This window comes from Hippocampus guttulatus, chromosome 16 (genome assembly GCF_054856545.1).
Source record: "Hippocampus guttulatus isolate MCC_2025c chromosome 16, RoL_Hgut_1.0, whole genome shotgun sequence".
NCBI classification, from domain to species: Eukaryota; Metazoa; Chordata; class Actinopteri; order Syngnathiformes; family Syngnathidae; genus Hippocampus; species Hippocampus guttulatus.
In genome coordinates, this window is record NC_141276.1 from 15,398,013 (window position 1) to 15,408,424 (window position 10,412).

Genomic DNA, 10,412 nt, shown 5'->3' on the forward strand with positions numbered 1-10,412 from the left:
CACTCCAGTCTCTTTCTGTCCCGGGCCGAGATGCTGCCTGACCAGCAGACAATGCCATAATGGATGGCCGAAGCCACCACCGAGTTATAGAAGGTCTTAAGGAGTGACCCCTGAACCCCAAAAGACCTCAGTTTCCTGAGTAGGAAGAGTCGTCTCTGTCCCTTCCTAATCAGGGCATCCGTGTTGGTAGACCAGTCCAGTTTATTGTTTAGAAGAACGCCCAGGTACTTGTAGGAGGTCACCCTCTCTATGTCCGTACCCTGGATGTTCATCAGTGCAGGTGAGGACTGTTTCCTGCAGAGATCCACAACCAACTCCTTAGTTTTCCCGGGGTTGATCTGGAGGTGATTCAGCTGTCACCAGTCCACAAAGTCCTTGTCAGTCTCTTGTACTCCCGATCGTTTCCCTCTGAAATGAGGCCTGCAATCGCAGAGTTGTCAGAGAACTTCTGAAGGTGGCAGGTTGGAGTATTGTGCCTGAAGTCAGAGGTGCAGAGGGTGAACAGTACAATAATAAAAAAACAGAACAATAATGCAATGAGATGATATGCCATTTGTTTTCACTGTCATAACAGCCCTCCGAGCGAAGACGAACTCCAAACAAAATTTGTTTGGCACCCCTGCCAATTCTTATTTTTATTTACCTTGTGATATGATTTACATACTTTAAAATTATTTGAATTGTACTCAATTGTGTTATTAGTATATGTATATATGAAGCAAAATAGATGAGTGTGCTACTTTTTTCTAATTTTAAAACACATTACTACTGTTTTATGCTTGAATAATGAATAATTATAGTCTGTTTGAGGATTTACGTATCCAACACCAAGCAGGAGCGAGATACAAGTGACAGCTGCAAGATGGCGGAAACATCGACGTAATATTTAATCAGTAATGCGGTATCTAGTTATGTTGCCTGGAACGTTAAAACCAACCATACGTCTTTGCTCGTGCGTCACTTCCGGTATTGCTGTTGGCGGGTAGACCGTTTGCTAGCTCTGCTGCAGAAGCTATTGTATTATTAAGCATAGCCCTTTGGATGGACAAAGAACTCAAACGCCACTGAACATTGAGTTGCTTTTTAGTTCCACCTGCTGGAGCCAGGTCTGTTATTAGCTTGAAACTGTGCCGGAATCAGCATTAGTTAATTAACCCGACGAGAAGCTAATTCAAGATCGCTGAAGTTTTCAACGTAAAGGTAAGGCTTTCGAGTAGAGAGACACGCCAACGCCATGTTGTTCCCGGCTGCAGGGTCTGGCTAGCTCTTTTTTTTTTTTTTTTTGTCGGGGAGATAAAAGTTTGTTTCACGAGCCCGGTGCAATTTGCCAACGCTTGTCTGTGTTCGGTCTCATTATGGAAATATGCAATGCTGCTGTTGGAGCATGTGAAGATTGACCGCGGCCGCCTATCCTTCCTGATTCAATGCAGCATTTGTACTGCCCTGGTGGGATAAGGCTGCCAGCAGTTTCGTGTGATTAAAATTTCAGTAACATTTAAAAATGTTTCTGCTTTACTTGTATAGTGCGTTTTCATGTGTTCAAATGTATTCAGTGAAAGGACAATCTAACGAGTCATACTTTATACAGCGGTGTAACACGCTCTGATCAATGTAAACATTCACGTGGTTTATCAAGTTGGAGTTCATTCATCTATTTAGCACAGTAGACGCAATTGTTTTAATACGTACTAAAGCAACGGCTTGATAAAAAACACTTGAGACGAATTCTGGGGACGTGACAACAAAATAAAAATGTGGTTTATTCCCCAAGCAGGACCAATATCACCGGAAAGAGATGGAATTAAGGAACAAAACACTGTTTAGAATTTGTCATTATGTTCAGAATTGTAGAAGTTATGATATTTTAAAAGCTTCAAAAAGTGGGCAAAAAAATGCCCCCTTGTTTCCCAATTCAAAACAATGGAATGATCTGTGACTGAGTGTCTGCGAAGCAGTGAGCGGCTAGTTAGAAATAAGAGCAAAGAGAGGCTTCCCGACTTGAGATGAGCATAGGGACCATATGTGCCATAAAATCCACTTTTGCACTGCGACCCATGTCAGCCTGTTTTTTTGGCTGCCGTATTCCCACATCATCACTGGCAACAGACATTGTCTGCCTCCATTCATGGTTGAGTGACATAAAAATGACACTGTATCATTTTTTTCCCGCATCGTACAAATTTGATGACACTTTGTCCCCAAATACTAATTATTTTAGGATATAAAATGGCCAGCTAACTCTCAGCACATTTGGCCGGTGAAAGATGAGTTATCCCGCCGTGTGCTCGATAAACATGGAAATACGATGTAAAAATCACCCAATCGAACACATTATATCTAAAATTAGATACGGAAAACGCATTGTTAACAAGCCCAGAGCGCATTTTCCCTAGAAGCATGAAACAGACCTTTGCGACATGATCACACGAAAATGTGGTCATGAAGAATGTTGGAAACGAGTCAAATGTCACACGCCAACAAAGAGCCGGCATAGAGATACGCAAACCTTCAAAGCAACAGAAAATCAGGAGAATTGTTCTCCTCTGAGGGTTGCGCACAATGCATAACTCCCGGAAAAAACCCAAACAGATTTCCAGCAGCCAACACATCATGCTTAATTAAACTGTTTTCGGCCAACCTCCTCTAATCACTACAAGGTTTAATATTAACACACAAAAATTGCATCGGGTCGTTTCTCTCATTCCCATCAAAAAGGACTGTTGCGAGGTCTACTTCTACTGTCTGATGACCTGTCATGTTTCCTAGCTTGAGAGAAAAAAAAAACTTGACCTAACAACTCCTACCGCGGCAACTTGATTGAACTGTAAATGCAGCCCAAAAAAGCGGCCGGCGATGATAACCATGTGTTGGTATTGAGTACAAGTTATATCATTTTAATGATACTGCCTCAATGGTTTTCTCACCTGAGCTATTTTTATTAACACTTTATATATTGTCTCTTCCAATTTCTTTGGATCACTCATTGCCTTCCTTGTTGCGCGTCAAGATGGCAACCATAGCAGTAAAGAAGGGCAATACAGAAGAAGAGGAGGAGCAGCCGCAGCAGCAGCCGTCCGCACTGCCTGAAACTCCAACGGCAACCACTGAAGCGAAGACATCACCGGAGGAAGAAGAGGAGGAAGAATATGTGGTTGAGAAGGTTTTGGACCGAAGAGTGGTGAAGGGCAAAGTGGAATTTCTGCTTAAATGGAAAGGTTTCTCAAAGTGAGTCCATTATTATATTTAAAGAAAGGCAAACATGTGGGACATGAACTGTGTTGTTACAAAAAAATAAGAGGAAACAAGTCAAAATATATTTTGATTTGCATGAAACAGAGTTGACAAGATTGTAACCAATTCAATTTGTCTGCACCTGCCCGTTCAGTGAAGACAATACATGGGAGCCAGAGGACAATTTGGACTGCCCAGACCTCATTGCAGAATTCATGCGGAAGTACAAAGAGAAGGAGGATAAAAAGAAGGAGGGCAAGAGAAAAGTCAGTGATGGAGCAGGAGGACCGGAGGAGAAAGGGAGCAAGAGGAAGAAGGAGGAGGTAAGGGGGAGGAGCTTCATAGGTGTGATTTCTCTGTATTTTGATACAGGCCGTATTGGTGTCTCTATTGACCAATCGCGCTCATAGATGGCCGCTATCGGTGTCCGAAAACCTTGATCGGAATATTCCTAATGCAAATTAAAGTTGAGAGTTTCATTGTGGTGGTGTTTCAAGGTAAAAAGTTGAGAATTGTCAATGTCTGAATATTTATGGGCCTGAGACACGAAAGATGCATCAATCGTCGAATCAAATTGCAAAATGGCTAAAGATTTTCACTTCCAATGTGAAACTGGATGTTTCATGTATTTGCTTTCCCCTTCTCCAGGGCGAGAAGGTCCGAGGTTTTGGGAGAGGTCTACAGCCAGAAAGAATTATTGGCGCAACAGATTCAAGTGGCGAGCTAATGTTCCTGATGAAATGGTGAGTCCACTTTCATTTGCAATTGATAAATGCCCAAGTTATGCACTCCGCTGAAAAACGTTGAGATGGAAAGGCTATCATTCCTAAAATAACTTTGGGTAAATAAATGAAAACATTTAGTTTTGATGCAAAAAAAAACCCAGAACTGGGTGACATAAGATTAAACATCACGAAGATGATAGAAAAGTTGCGGTCGTGCCACTTTCTTCATATCGTGTCTATCGTCATTTGACAACTGCATTGTCACCTACAGCAAACTGTGAACGGTAGTGGAAGCTTGATTTGATCGGCTAAATCAAGGGTGCCCAACCTTTTTTGACCAAAGGTCGACATTTCAGGCAACCGACTGACCGCAATCGACCCGCGACTGCACGTGCACGCATACACACACACGTGCCATGATGCGCAACATGCAGAATGGCCCCGAACACGAACGAAACAGAAAAACAAAGTCGATACAAGAGCTTGTGAGTTTGTAAAAAGGAATCAGTGCCTACCTTAATCGAGACCTGACGCCGCATAATGGGACGCACTTTGGCAGCGTCTTCAGTGCAACGTCACTATCGTTGCTCACGTGTACCGTTTTAAAACGCTTCAAATTCCCATTCTTTGCCAGTGCCCTCGAATTGTACATGAAACAAACTGAATGAGAGTAATAAAAATAACTGCCGATGGCGAACAATTTCCGGTGATGCAGGTCGCGCGCCGCCGTCGGTTAAAGGTGACCTGCTTTGTAATACTACAGTAATCCCTCGCTATAACGCGGTTCACCTTTCGCGGCTTCGCTGTTTCACAGATTTTTTATCGTGCCGTTTTTTTCATGCTTTTTTTATAAACGGTGCATTGTGTTCTGCATCCTGATTGGCTAAGGGACTGACAAGCGTGAACAGTCTCTGCATCTCGTGTCTGTACAGCTTGCCAAATTTACCTTTGCAAATTTTTGGTCTTTGGTTTCATTGTATCAGTGGCGGATGCTGGGGAAGCTCAATTTCAGCCTACATCAAAAACTGTGTCCGTTTATTTATTCGTGAATTCTACTCTCCGTTCCAAAGAAATGAAAAGGATGCCTTCACCATAAGATCGGTGATTGCCTCATTTCGCTGTCAATCAAAAAGAGATTCAGCCTCAGACAAATCATCCAATCATCACGCAGAAAAGCCGATAAACGCCCACTGTCCATAGATTCCCCGAGATGCTGAGTGTCCAATGGGCAGGACAAAACCAGCATTTATCCAATGACTCGTCTCGTTTCAATGCATTGGGACAACCTACACTGAACTCTCTCGACGCCCAGCGTCCACGCGGTCGACGCTCAGCGTACACACAGTTTAAAGTACAGTGAAGCTGCGGGAATGAATGAGAAAAGAGTTGCGTTGTAACCAGTAATAAGAAGCTGATTCGGAACAAAAGTTGAGCGTGTTGTAGTGCATATTTAGTCAATGACATGTCCACACAATTGTACGTACACACATATATTTGATCACTTTTTGACATTTTAGGGGAAGCTGAGCGTCTCTTGCAGTCTTAAAGCAATCGCCTGTTAACCGACTGAAAGTGCTTTTACAATTTACATATACACCCTCATTCAGACAATACTGTTGGTATAAGTGGCAGTCCCACAAAAAAAAAACTTGTACCGTAAGTGTTAAGCATCTTGCCTTTTAACTTCCTCCTTCCCCCCTTGCTTTTCATAACAGGAAGAACTCGGATGAGGCTGACCTTGTCCCAGCCAAAGAAGCCAACGTCATTTGCCCCCAGGTGGTCATCTCGTTCTATGAGGAGCGCCTTACCTGGCATTCTTATCCCACAGAGGAGGAGGAGAAGAAGGAGGAGGAGAAAAAAAACTAGATAAGTGGATTTGGGAGAGGGGGAGAAAGTGAGGAGGTGCAGGGTTTTAATTACAAATACAGTACATAAACATGTAGAGCTTAGTTTATTGTAACAGACACTTTGGCAAGTGATTCAAGTCTAGAGAGTGGGTTTTTAATTGCCACCCTTTTTGTTACGCTGGTGGGGTTTTTTTGTTTATTTGGGGGTGGGGGGTAATTTCCTGTGATGTGAGAATCCAAACTTCCATTTATCAAAATATTCTCTAACATGTGATGACAAAGAATATTTTTTAAAGTGTCAACCATTACATTGTTTCAAGTGTTCTGCTTTCTTGCCAGAAGTTGTGAATAGCCCAAAATGGTGATGCAATGAAACAATCAAAGCTGTAACTCAATCTCACGCACTATGTGCAGAGCTGTCAATTCACGTCGGCCAAGCGCTGGCAAACAAATTGGTCTCTTGACTCAAGGCGTGTGTGTGAGACAAATGAAGATGGCAGACATTTTCACGGTGGCTGCGAAAGATGAGCATTTTCACAACGTACCGTATTTCCACGACCATAAGGCACACTGAAACGTCTTGAATTTTCTCCCAAATGGACGGGGCACCGAATAATATATGTATGCACCGAGTTCCAAAATCGGTGAATGCTGCGCGACTTCGATGACTCCGCTTGACAGACTGATGTTGCGCCGGCGTGCTGCTTATCTAGAGGAAAGTCGGACGTAACTGAGGACAACTTCATTTCTAAGGGGCCGCACAGCAATGAGACCGACGACCACGCGAGGGAACTTGCCCAGCTGTTCGTTTCAGATACAGACGATGAGAATCCCAAAAAATAACACGAATACATTGGTAAATACTTCAATAAAGTACATTCAAACTCAGTTTTGTTCCCACTGCCTTTTTAAAAACATACACGAGCTAGCGTGCATGCATGAGACCGTATTTTTTTTAAACTGGAGTGTGTTTTGCCATGCCTGCATCCACGACCGTATTGGCCCGAATAAGATAAGAAAATATAAGAATATAAGCAAAAAAAGTTTTTTGCATTGAAATAAGACTGAAAAAGTGGGGGTCGTCTTATATTCGGGGTCTAGACGTTATACCCATTCACGACGCTAGGTGTCAATGAAGCGAATGCTGAACTTGCCTCCCCAGGCCAAAGTGAACCCCTGCCACGAAGAATAAAAATAAAAATACCGGTAGCACGAAAAAGATAAATAAAAAATAGCGGTAAGAAGGAAAAGAGATGGAGATAACAGAAAATGGAGAAACATAGTGACAATCTGGAGAAAAGTGGGTCGAAGATCGGCCAGGTTAACCGGCAGCTGAGGAGAAGTTATGTAATTTACATTTCAAAACCAGAAGCCATTCATTTACGAATGTGATTGCAATTTAGATTTAAATGAGGCAAAATAACATGCTTTTTCTCTCAAATATATTGTTAAAATCATTTGTTTCAGATGTACTGTAATTATTTTCTGTATAAAAATTAATTTGGTGTACAAAAAGTTTTTTCCAAACTTGAGTCTTGAAAAAGAGGGAGTTGTTTTATAATCAGGACTGTCTTATATTCGGGCCAATACGGTAATTCAAGTGAGCCTTGTGTGTATGATCCATACAGAAATAGCACCTGTATCTTTTAAAATACGGTGCGTCGTATGGTCGTGAAAATACGGTAAATCGCCTTTGTCCCATTGCCACCAGCTACCCTGTCCCCCTTCTTTTTATTTTTTTATACCAAGGCCGTGTACGTATGTCTAGTGGCCTAAACACAGTGACCACGAGTTATTTGCTGTGTCGTTGATGCCATCATTTCCAATGTGGTGACTCAACTAAGCTTGTACTGTCTTTTTCACCCAATACGGTGCTTTGAAACGTAATCGTTTTTGTTGGGATAATGTGAAAGTTGGGTTTTCCCGGCGCCAAAACATATGCGACAATTTTGTTATCGAACCTAAAGCCAAGTCTTGTCACAAAAGGCTCACGTTTTGAATCGATGAATCTCCCAAGGTTGAATGACTGATGCCATAATTTCCTGCCTTCCCATTTTAAAAAGTGAAGTCCGAAACACTGATATTCAACATGCACAGTGAAACCAAAATAAAAAAGTATCGTTGTAGCAAAGGGTACTTTTGAGTTTATGGTTAAAAGAGACTGGCCAAGCGGAACGCAGCTTCGGTGGTCACCAAGGCAAAAACCCGAGCGTGGGAAGAGTTCGACGAGGCCATGGAAGCCGACTTCCGGACGGCTTCGAGGAAATTCTGGTTCACCATCCAACGTCTCAGGAGGGGGAAGCAGTGCACCACTAACACTGTGTACAGTGGGGATGGGGCACTGCTGACTTCGACTCGGAACGTTGTGAACCGGTGGGCAGAGTACTTCGAAGACCTCCTCAACTCCACCAACACGCCTTCCTTGGAGGAAGCAGAGTCTGAGGACCCTGAGGTGGGCTCTCCTCTCTCTGTGGTTGAAGTCACCGATGTGGTTAAAAAGCTCCTCGGTGGCAAGGTCCCAGGGGTGGATGAGATCCGCCCGGAGTTCCTCAAGGCTCTGGATGTTGCGGGGCTGTCCTGATTGACACGCCTCTGCAACATCGCATGGTCAACGGGGAGAGTGCCTCTGGATTGGCAGACCGGGGTAGTCGTCCCTCTTTTTAAAAAGGGGGACCAGAGGGTGTGTTCCAACTACAGAGGGATCACACTCCTCAGCCTCCCTGGTAAGGTCTATTCAGCGGTGCTGCAGAGGAGGGTCCGTCAGGAAGTCGAGCCTCAGATTGAGGAGGAGCAGTGTGGTTTTCGTCCTGGCCGTGGAACAGTGGACCAGCTCTACACCCTTAGCAGGGTCCTCGAGGGTATGGGGGAATTCGCCCAACCAGGAGGGAGCGAGAGATCGACAGGCGGATCGGTGCAGCGTCTGCTGTGATGCGGACGTTGTATCGGTCTGTCGTGGTAAAGAAGGAGCTGAGCCAAAGGGCGAAGCTCTCAATTTACCGGTTGATCTACGTTCCAACCCTCATCTATGCTATGGGTCGTGACCGAAAGAACGAGATCCTGGATACAAGCGGCCGAAATGAGTTTTCTCCGCAGGCTCTCCCTTAGAGATAAGGTGAGAAGCTCGGTCATCCGGGAGAGGCTCAGAGTCGAGCCGCTTCTCCTCCACATCGAGACGAGCCAGATGAGGTGGCTTGGGCATCTGATTCGGATGCCTCCTGAACGCCTCCCTGGTGAGGTGTTCCGCGCATGTCCCACCGGGAGGAGACCCCGAGGAAGACCCAGGACACGCTGGAGAGACTATGTCACCCAGCTGGCCTGGGAACGCCTCGGGATCCCCCGGGGAGAGCTGGAAGAAGTAGCTTAGGAGAGGGAAGTCTGGGCTTCCCTGCTAAAGCTGTTGCCCCCGCGACCCGGCGGTAGAAGATGGATGGATGGTTAAAAGAGACAACCACTTTTTTTTTTTAATTTCCCTCCAGATCTTGGGAACAAAACTTCGTCAGCCTCACTTTAGCGTTAATCCTGTCACCTCAATCTGAAATCTTCGAATGTAATTTTGGTCAACATTTGCGATTTAAAATTTGACAGGATGTTGAAAGATGGTATTCGATAGGCAAATGGTTGATATTAACTGGCTTTTCAGTTAAACGTCAACCCTCCAGATTGTTTCTCAATGAGATGACGGAAGTCTGCCATCAAATGAAATTGACCCGAAAAATAAAACTTGATGTCTCTTTGTTGTCTGCTTGCATGTTCACTCTAATGTGTGTGCTTTTGAGTTTTGCTTGAATACCGTTTTGTCATTTTGTGTAGTTGCGCATCACCACAATCGGCATAACATTTGGAAAGTCAGCCGTTGTGTGTGACCAGTTTTCTCTCAATTTAACGAGTGTTTGTATGACAAGTTGTTTGATGCTTCCACGCTATTAAGTGCTATTTACTTTCAAGCCACTCTAGTAAATATAAATAACTCTTGTGTAAATGCACTTGTAGAAGCAACACGCGGTTGGAAATAGCCAAGCCATTGATTGTTTGTGCTTAATAGTTTACCAAAACAGGAGTGCCTATTGAGCATCCAGCAAAGTTTGTGGACACCATTCTCAACAGTCGTCATTCATAAAAGGGGATACGGGCACCAATATTTCATTGAACGTCGTTTCTATCTGGGGTGCGCAGCCGTATGTTCCACAGTTCACTTTGTACCTTTGACAATTACTTTGTGATGTCATGTGACATCCTTTGGAAAAACATTAAACAAATCACAAATGGACTTTCAGAAATAGTTGGCCTTAAACGCCCGTTGATTTTTTTTGTTTGTTTTTGCACTGAAATAGCTGTTTTCAAATTATAAAATTGAAAGGCACCTCATGAAACTAATCAGCCCCTGTGCAGCTGTATTTTTATACTTTCAATAAATGCTTTTTTTTAAATGCAAAAATCTTTGTTGCAAATCAGTATTACTTCTGAACGGCCTTGATTCATTTTCTGGTTATTTTGCATGTATCTTGCATTGTCTCAATTGACTGATTCACTTTCAAACAATAAAGTTTTTAATTTTCTGATGTCCTGGGTAAGCAAACTGCTCCAGCTGTGAAGGGTGCCTTGACCAGAC

The 10,412-nt window shown here is 43.6% G+C and overlaps 1 protein-coding gene across 1 annotated transcript; it reads left to right on the forward strand.

Moving 5' to 3' along the window:
* Positions 1 to 968: 968 nt before the first annotated feature.
* LOC147193331 (chromobox protein homolog 1-like) lies at positions 969 to 10,359 on the forward strand. The gene is made up of 5 exons (XM_086133191.1): positions 969 to 1,200; positions 3,008 to 3,225; positions 3,386 to 3,554; positions 3,880 to 3,974; positions 5,672 to 10,359. Exons 2-5 carry the CDS (start codon positions 3,008 to 3,010, stop codon positions 5,820 to 5,822), a joined length of 633 nt encoding a protein of 210 aa, XP_085989317.1. The 5' UTR covers positions 969 to 1,200; the 3' UTR covers positions 5,823 to 10,359.
* Positions 10,360 to 10,412: the final 53 nt, after the last annotated feature.

Coding starts and splice junctions, on each gene's coding strand:
- LOC147193331 (XM_086133191.1), top strand. CDS start 3,008: ATGGCAACCATAGCAGTAAAGAAGGGCAATACAGAAGAAGAGGAGGAG. Junction 3,555..3,879: donor GCAAGAGGAAGAAGGAGGAG/GTAAGGGGGAGG, acceptor CCCCTTCTCCAG/GGCGAGAAGGTCCGAGGTTT. Junction 3,975..5,671: donor CTAATGTTCCTGATGAAATG/GTGAGTCCACTT, acceptor TTTTCATAACAG/GAAGAACTCGGATGAGGCTG.